Raw genomic sequence first — 9,379 nt, forward strand, 5'->3', positions numbered from 1 at the left:
CGTTGCCCTTAGGATTGATGTTTGATAGTAACGGTGCAGATAAGGCACCCAAAATCCACCAAATGACAACTTGCCTCTACCATGTGTTGCACATGGGGCGTGACCACTACTCACACGATCCCAATGGATATGACTGCCACTCATTTATGAGAGGCAACGAGCCTCTCCAATGATAGAGAGAGATAGGAGACTCTCAAGTAAGTCTCTCGAACTCCTTTAGTTCCCATTCTCTTCCATTTTCTCTTTCATTATTCATTGATCCTGTCTGGCTTAAGTATCGAAAGATCCTCACTAGAAAAATCTCCGACAATGACTCTTTTTTTGCATGTCCATCCTTCTCCTCAGGATTTAACTTCTCAGCCAACCACAATTTTCTTTGACTACACTGACCTCATCCCCAGATCAGAGATCAGACCACAGCTAGAATTGCCTTTAATAAGTCTCCAACTATTTAAAAGGTATTTTAGAGGTGCATGCAACATTTTTGATTGCGGACATTCAAATAAAAGGACTTTTATCCGAATAATAGAGAGCATATATAATAACCTATGTCTAAAAAACTCTCTGCTGACATTCCAATCATCCGGCGCTTTGTAAGGATGCTCCTTTAAAGCCGTTGGTGTGGTGATGATGATGGCCGACGTCCTATTCTCCCCTAAATGGAAAGAACAAAAAGAAGAGAAACCATACCACATCCACCATGTATGGTGATGTGGCCCAAATCCGACCTTCAACCGCAAGTTGACATGTGGCCCTAAAGTGGAAAGGAAGATTTTTTTTTTTTTTTTTTAGTTGGACAAGTCTTCATGAATTAAGCCGGATAAGGACGACCAAAAAATTGTTTTTCACCTTGGGACTATGAAGTCTAATACTGGTGGGACAAGAACTCTCTGTCTCTAAATAGAGGCTTGGCGTCGGAGGGTCCACCGGGCAACTCAAGCGACCTCTGTCCTTTCTTCCTTATATATGTAGATTGGTGTCTTTCAAAATTTTGGTCCGGGTTTTAGCAGCAACATATAGCAATCAAATGAACCAGTCATCCCACATTTACCACAAGCATATTAACCATAATATAGTCCCATGGTCATCCCACACTTCCCACAACCATATTAACCATAATATAGTCCCATGGTTTGTTTGACCCCCAAGGCTCTGAAAATACCAAGATCTGGTATACTGCTATAGCATTCCCCATTGGTCTACCGACAGCTTTCCTCTAATTATCGGCATTTTTTTCTATAGCTCTATCCTTTATGGATCTCTTCTTTTGTTATATTTCTACTATGTATTAACACTACAAACCCCCTCATGCCTGGGCATCATACCAATTCCCTGATGCAACATCCAACCGTAGGACCATGGCATGAATAGCCTAAATTTGGTACCCTCCTTTTTGAATCCAGCTTCATCTCAATATAGGTGAGATAGGATGAAAAGGCTCCTTAAAAAGTGCGTCCTGACATGCGTCTCTGAAAATTTGCTCAAAATGGGCAATTGTTAATTCAATTGCTGATTGAACAAATCAAACTATTTTGAGATTCAATAGACTCATCTGTGCTCTTTTCTGCTGCTGGTCGTATGGCTTTTCGGTAAAACAATGCTGGTTGTATGTTAATATCATCTTGCTCACTGGATCTGGTGTAAGTTTGAAACGAGCACTAATCAGTTTTCCCCTCCCCACCTCCAGCTAATGATGAGTCTGAAGGCGGAAAGGTGACTATGGAGAACGTTGCTTTATTATGCAGATACTTTCAGGAAATAATTAGCCAGAGATGTGCAGATTCTCTGATATTAAGGTATTCCTTTCTGGAATGTGACGGCTTTTCTTGCACGGTACTCTAAAAAATGGAGACGTTTAGACGTGGATAAATCTATTCCGTTCAGAAAAGGAAAATCCTACTTGAAAGCTACAAATATCCTGCCTCAAATCGTGCAAGTTAAAATTGTAGTTAAAAACGAGAATAAAAACATTTGTAACCAAAATTCAGAGTCTTGATACCAGATTCTATGTAGATACTATTCTGTTACAATATCGGTATGCTCCATATGATATCTAATTCAGCATATTGGTATGCTCCCCATATCACCTATGGGTTCGATATTAATATGATATAGTCGGTATGCGATGGTATGATTATTTAGAACTGATATCCATGAGTTGCATAACGAATGTTTGCCACAATTTCTTTCTTCTTTTTCCATGAAATATTTGCCACAATTTTCGGGCAACCCTAAGACCACAATTCTTATGTACCAATTAGACGAGCATCATCCCCCTGCAGAATACAAGAACAAAAGCAAACGGTCTTCCCTAATTTTTCCCTCGTGCATCACCATCATCCACCGACCCAGGAAGAGCTGATGGCTTTGGCATCTTGCTATCTCCATCCTCGGCGTTGTTCTCGTCCTTCACGGCAAGCAACACCAACACGGCCAGCAAGGGATAGCTCACAGTAGTAAGAGACCAGTTTACTATCAACTGCGACAGCAGCTGCTTTTTGTGGTTATCAAGTTGCCAAGCAACAGCAGCGCCGGCGCTCTGCACTCCCTTGTAGAATCCACTATACCTGCACACAGTTTAAGAGCCATCGATGACCAAAAGGCAAATGAAACAGTATAAAAAATTACTGAAATTTTATTTCTCCTGTTCAGGCTCCTGTCCATAGTATTACTTATCACCAGTCTTTGGCACTGGCCAAGTCCATGGCATGGTTCTGTTTAATTTGGACATTTATTCATCAAATGCTTCCATAATCTTATGCCTGCTAGTTTCACCAGTCAAGCTCAATCTTATAAGACAATGGCATATCACCCATCTTTGTCTCTTAAACACGATAGATTGGAGAAAGAGGATAATGGAAAAGGAGAACAGGTAGACAAACAGAGCATGAGATCTTTCACCAAAGTAGGCACCAAGTGCATGCATAGAAGAAAAATTTACCTGCTAAGGGTCTCGGAATCATCAGCCAGCGCCCCGATCACCCAGTAGCACAAGCTCTGAAACATGGCATCCAGCAAGCCGTAACTGAAGTAGAGAACAAATGGCCCGGCGAACCTTCCCCTGGAGTCCTTGAAGTCCAAGGGATCCCCCTTCCAGTTGCCATCTTTATACCTCAGCTGGTTGGCCAGCCCCCCAGCCCAGATCGCCGTCCCGAGCAACGCCACGGCCCCGATCCCCACGAGCCCCCTCATCCTCCTGCTCTTGAAGCTGAAGTCCAGGAAGTAGCCGATCCCGAAGGAACCAAGCATCTGCGCCCCCCAGTAGAACACGTTATTCAGCCCTTTGGTCCTCAGAGTGAAGATGAGTCCATTGACGTTGTTGAATTGGTAGGTGTAGAAGAAGTTGCTGGCCCATGCGGCGGGGACGATGAGGAGCATCTTCCAGTTGACGAAGAGCTTGAGGATCTCCCATGACTCGGTGACGACGTTGGAGTAGGTCATGGAGGTGGCGCGGGTGCCATCGTCGCGGACGACGCGCGCTGGGGGGAGGATGGTAAGGGTGAGGGCGGTGCCCGCGGCCATGAAGCACATGAAGGCGATGTAGGTGCCGTCATTGACGGAGGCGGCCTTCTCGCGATGGTAATTGAGGATGAAGGGGATGAGGCCGCCGATGACGCCGCCGAGGTTGAAGATGGCCCAGAAGAGGGAGATGTAGGAGCCCTTGCGGTGGGGCGGGGGGTAGGATGTCATGATGGCGCCCTGTCCGGCCCAGAGGAGGCCGGCGCCGATGCCGAGGATGGCGCCGGCGGTGACGACGAAGGCCTGGCCCTGGTTGTGGTTGTAGGAGAGGAAGGAGCCGGCGTAGAGGACGTAGGTGGAGCAACCGGCGAGGAGGGTGAGGCGGGGGCCGAGGAGGTTGTAGATGCCGCCGCCGAGGACGCCGAAGACGGCGAAGGTGGTGTAGAGGGCGGTGTTGGCGTTGTTGCCGACCTTGTGGTCGATCTGGCCGCCGCCGCCCATGCCGGAGAGGGCGTTGAACATGCCCGGGCAGCAGAAGCACACCAGCCCGATCAGGCAGACCTGGACAAAGGGCGAATTATATCGGTAAGGACCCAAAGAAAGAGATGACCCTTCTTCTTCTTCTTCCTCCTTCCCCTCCTCTTTGGATCGGAGACCCATTTTTGTTGTGGGTGGTGATCTTGGATTGGGATTGGGATGGAGAGGGAGGGGAGGACGGGGGATTTGGATATAAGATTCCGAGGGGATTCTGGCGATGGGAACAATGCGAAGGAATCGGAAGGACGGAGGGGTTTTTATGATGGCCAGAGCCAATCAGGCAGCATTTTTAAGTCCAGTAACGTACTCCCCCCACCAGCCAATAGAAAGTAACAGCCGCATATACTAAACCAGTATATCCTATCACGACGCTGTCCACAAAGTTCATGATCAAAACTGCAGTATGCTTTATAATTAAATATATTAAAATAGTTACAGTAAATATCTCAAACCAATCCTAACATCGTAAGATATCTCAAATTTTTGGATCATCAATACGGCTTCTGACCATCGTATAAACTTAAGAGTCCATCTCTATACTAAACTGAGGCATCTCCAAAATCTAACTTATGTATGAGTTGCTCAGCCGACTTATCTCTTCAACGTACACAACAGCTGTCTATCCCGAATAGATAAGATTTGGTACAATCGTCTCCTCTAATCTTGCGGAAGCGATTGAGGGCTTAATTGTCTCATCCAGTTTGAAATATCCAACAACCCGACAATCTCAGGATCATGCAATCTCACAACTAATAACCTAACTATCCGACATCCTTCTATATAAACAACTAAAACCCCGAGGACCCAGATAAGTCAAATCAAATTGCTTTCAAAGAATCCGTTGCTGCTCTTTTATTCTCTGCTTGTCCGATTTGAGTGTTAGAGGATTCTCGCCGAAGCCACAACCTCCGATTTGGGACTTGTTTTGCAGGTCACTCCAGTGCTAGCATCCCTATACGAGGATCAGGTGTCCGTCTTCCGATCTCGATCGATTTCAGCAGCAACAGATAGAAGAAGGGCATACATTCGCATTCATGGCTCTAAAATGGACATCTTCCTGACTTTCTAATACCGTCGCTTCCCGACAGGCAACCAGACAGACTGACAATCAAGTTCAACTGCTAGTACCGAAAATCCCTCCATCAGTTCAACCGATCATCCCTCCATTGGTTCAACCAACCCAATCGGTGCAGCTCTTCCAGCAAGTTCAACATTTGACGACGACAATACAAGAGGTCCAGGCCTTTCTCATGCCCTTCCAAGTGGCTCCACAGCTTTCTCAGGCTATCCCTGCACCTCCTATAGTGGTGCGTTATACAATTTTTTCGATGGTGTCACATTTACCTTCTGCAACGGTAACCCCACAGAATCCTGCTTTAACTATGGCTCCATAGCCACCACCTCAGTCAGAGCCACAGGTGCCTCCTCAAAGTCCGAAGTGGAGGTTGACTCATCAAAGTCGCCTTAGGACCCAACAGCCGGTCAGGCGACGATCTCCAAATCCACAGTTGGGCCATAACTCAACTTTCGGATGTCAATCTCCTTTGCACTTCGAGATCGGTACTATCTGTGAAGTTGATTTTGAAAGACGGTTCCAGGAGCTCGGTCAGTAGTTGGACCAGAAAATAGAAAAAATCTTCAACAATAATGACTCATTGGCGCTGTCCTACGAAAGGTAAAACACCCAGCCACCCTTCGTCCCAAGGATTGTACAGGAACCACTTTTCCTGTACTTCAAATTGTCTCAACTGGAGGTCTATGACGGGACCACGGACCCCATCAATCATGTGGAGACCTTCAAGGCTATCATGCTCCTTCAGAGAGAATCGGATGCAATCTTCTATCGAGCGTTCTCTCCAACCCTTAAGGGGGCCACTCGACAATGGTACTCCAGTTTGAGGATGCTGTCTATCTATTTCTTTGAAAACTTATGCCGATCTTTCGTCGGTCATTTCATCAGTAGCCGACGACAGTAGAAGCGATCCGACTACCCCCATACCATCAAGCAAAAAGAGGGCAAGTCAATCCACTCTTTCATGAATAGATTCAACGTGGTGAATCTAGAGGTCCAAAATCTGGATCAATCGACTTGATAGCCGCAATGATGAGTAGCCTGCTGAAGAATGACTTGAAAAAGTCATTTATTAAGACTTATCCTTGAGATCTCTTGAATATACTTGCCCGTGCAGAAAAATATGCCCGCATGAAAGAGGTCTTTACCGATGATACTCCTGTCGGTTCAGCCGCGGCGGGATCTAGTAAGGAGTACCATCCGAGGTGAGAAAAGAAAAGATGCCAGCGCTCAGTCCCCACCCCCAAGGCAGAATGGCCGAAATCGTCGATCCCGAAGTCTTTCGAGAAGAGTTCGGCAACCATCACTTCCTCAGCTGTATGATAAATATACGCCCTGGACTATTCCTCAAGTATTGTTATAAGTGGAGCCTGAGTTATCCGAGCCTCGATTGATGAAAATAAGGTTGGAATGCCATCGAGACCCGAGCAAATACTGCTTTTACCATTACGACCATGGTCAAGATACTGAAGACCGCCACTAGCTTTGCGACAAGATCAAGAGGCTTGTCAAGCAGGGGTGGCTAAATCATTTTGTCCGAAGAGCGACCCCTCAACGTCGAGCTACGAGAGTTCTGTAGTTGCCCCCTCTACCTCAGCAACCTCTCCCTCAGCCTCAACCACAGCAAACACTAGCGCGGCAGGAACAGCAACAGGTTGGAGGGCAAATGGCGGAAGAAGAGTGATCCATCTGAGGAGAAATCCATTTGATAACTGAGGGATCGTCTGGATCAGGAGAGTCCCTCAGCTTACAACACCATTCTCGATCATCCCAGCCTGAGAACTTTGAAAGCTGATATCTCAGGCTATCATCTGATAGTAACGTTTCTGACCAACCGAGGACCTTTTAGATGACCCGCTGAGGAAGGAGAATCCGAGCTGGATGGTGAAAATTGGCTTACATCTAGATGAGGCAACCAAATGCCTATTAATTAATTTTTTACAAAAAAATACAAATCTTTATGCTTGATGATCAACTTTGATCTGGTGATATGATGTTGCGGCAAGCAGAAGTCTCACAGCCTACCGAGCATGCGCTAGAAGGAGGGTTACCACCCCATTGAAGGTCCTTACCGGTTGGATGAAGTGGTATGCCCAGGAACTTATAGGCTAAAATAGCTTGACGGGACTTCAATATCAAGGTTATGGAGCTCAACGAACCTCTACATATATTACCAATGATGTAACTACTTTTCATGAAAATAAAATTTGCAGGGCCATCAATTTATGATGGACATCCGAATTCTCCAAGAGTTACCTCCTCCTTCCACTTAAGACCCTGAACTATAACTACTGTCAATTAACGCGAGGGCTAACTTACCAAATTCTCAAGAAGACCTCGGTGACTCCGAGGCAGGGCTAACTTACCATACCCCTATAGAGTCCTAGTCGCACGAGAAATAGAAGGGAGACCTTTAGGAAACCTCCAAAGGGATAATTAATCAGACCCTCAGAATGCTGTCAAGAATGCAAGATGCCGCGGACACAAGCTCGCTGCTGGCACACACTGCATCTCATGCAAAGACGAGAAGTGCTAGATGTCGTAGGTACAAAATCACCATAGGTACACAACGTCACTCATGAGGGCTAACTTACCAGATCTTTGAGAAGACCTCGATGACTCCGAGACGGGGCTAACTTATCAAAGCCCTACACAACCCGAGTCACACGAGAAGTAGAGGGAGACCTTTAAAAAATCTCTGAAGGGATAACTAATCAGACCCTCAGAATATCATCGAGAGTGTAAGATGCCGCAGGCACAAGCTCTCCGCTGACATACACTGCATCTCGTGCAAAGATAAAAAGTGCTAGATGTCGTAGGCACAAGATCATCGCAGACACACAATGCCACTCGTAAGGGCTAACTTACCAGACCATCGAGAAGACCTCGATGACTCTGAGGCAGAGCTAACTTACCAGATCCTTATAGAGCACAAGTCGCACGAGAAGTGGAGGAAGACCCTTAGGAAACCTCCAGAGGGATAACTAATCAAACCCTCAGAATGCAATCGAGAGTATAAGATGCTGTAGACACAAGTTCGCCACTGGAACACACTGCATCTTGCACGAAGATAAGAAGTGCTAGATGTGGTAGACACAAGATCACTGCAGGCACACAATACCACTCGTGAGGGCTAACTTACCAGACCCTCAAGAAGACCTCGATGACTCTGAAACAGGGCTAACTTATCAGACCCCTACAGAGCTCGAGTCGCATGAGAAGCGGAGAGAGATCCTTAGGAATCACCAAAGGGATAATTAATCAGACCCTCAGAATGCCATCGAGAGTGCAAGATGCCGTAAGCACAAGATCACCGCAGGCATATAATGCCACTCGTGAGGGCTAACTTATCAGACCCTTGAGAAGATCTTGGCAACTCTGAGGTGGGGCTAACTTACCAGACCCCTCCAGAGTTCGAGTCACGTGAGATGCAGAGGAAGATCCTTAGGAAACCTCCAAAGGGATAACTATTCAGACCCTCAGAATACCGTTGAGAGTGCAAGATGCCGTAAGCACAAGCTTGTCGCTGACACACACTGCATCTCACGCGAAGATGAGAAGTGCTAGATGTCGTAGGCACAAAATCACCGTAGGCACACAATGCACTCGTGAGGGCTAACTTACCAGACCCTTAAAAAGACATCGGTGACTTCGAGATAGGGCTAACTTACTAGACTCCTACAGAGCTCGAATCGCATGAGAAGTGGAGGAAGATCCTTAGAAAACCTCCAAAGGGATAACTAATCAGATCCTCAGAATATCGTCGTGAGTGTAAGATGCCATAGGCACAAGCTCGCTGCTAGCATATACTGCATCTCATGCGAAGACAAGAAGTGCTAGATGCCGTAGGCACGAGATCGTCGTTGGCACACAACACCACTCATAAGGGCTAACTTACCAAACCCTCAAGAAGACTTCGATGACTCCGAGGTGGGGCTAACTTATTAGATTCCTGTAAAGCTCGAGTAGCACGAGAAGCGGAGGGAGACTCTTAGAAAATTTCTGAAGGGATAACTAACCAGACCCTCAGAATACCGTCGAGAGTGAAAGATGTCGTAGGCACAAACTCGCCACTGGCATACACTGTATCTCGTGCGAAGATAAGAAGTGCTAGATGCCATAGGTATAAGATCGCCGCAGGCACACAACATCATTTGTGATGGCTAACTTATCAGACCCTTGAGAAGACCTCAGCGACTTCGAGGTAGGGCTAACTTACTAGACCCCTGCAGAGCCCAAGTCGCAAGAGAAACGGAGGGAGATCCTTAAAAAATCTTCAAAAAAATAACTAATCAGACCCTCAAAACGTCG

The 9,379-nt window shown here is 46.4% G+C and overlaps 1 protein-coding gene across 1 annotated transcript; it reads right to left on the reverse strand.

Moving 5' to 3' along the window:
* Positions 1–2,131: 2,131 nt before the first annotated feature.
* Positions 2,132–4,259, reverse strand: LOC105043271 (UNC93-like protein 1). The gene is made up of 2 exons (XM_010920754.4): positions 2,942–4,259; positions 2,132–2,567 (listed from the first exon to the last, which is right to left on the reverse strand). Exons 1-2 carry the CDS (start codon positions 4,117–4,119, stop codon positions 2,312–2,314), a joined length of 1,434 nt encoding a protein of 477 aa, XP_010919056.1. The 5' UTR covers positions 4,120–4,259; the 3' UTR covers positions 2,132–2,311.
* Positions 4,260–9,379: the final 5,120 nt, after the last annotated feature.

This window comes from Elaeis guineensis, chromosome 4 (assembly GCF_000442705.2).
Source record: "Elaeis guineensis isolate ETL-2024a chromosome 4, EG11, whole genome shotgun sequence".
In the NCBI taxonomy this organism is placed as follows: Eukaryota; Viridiplantae; Streptophyta; class Magnoliopsida; order Arecales; family Arecaceae; genus Elaeis; species Elaeis guineensis.

Coding starts and splice junctions, on each gene's coding strand:
- LOC105043271 (XM_010920754.4), bottom strand. CDS start 4,119: ATGGGTCTCCGATCCAAAGAGGAGGGGAAGGAGGAAGAAGAAGAAGAA. Junction 2,568..2,941: donor GATTCCGAGACCCTTAGCAG/GTAAATTTTTCT, acceptor AACTGTGTGCAG/GTATAGTGGATTCTACAAGG.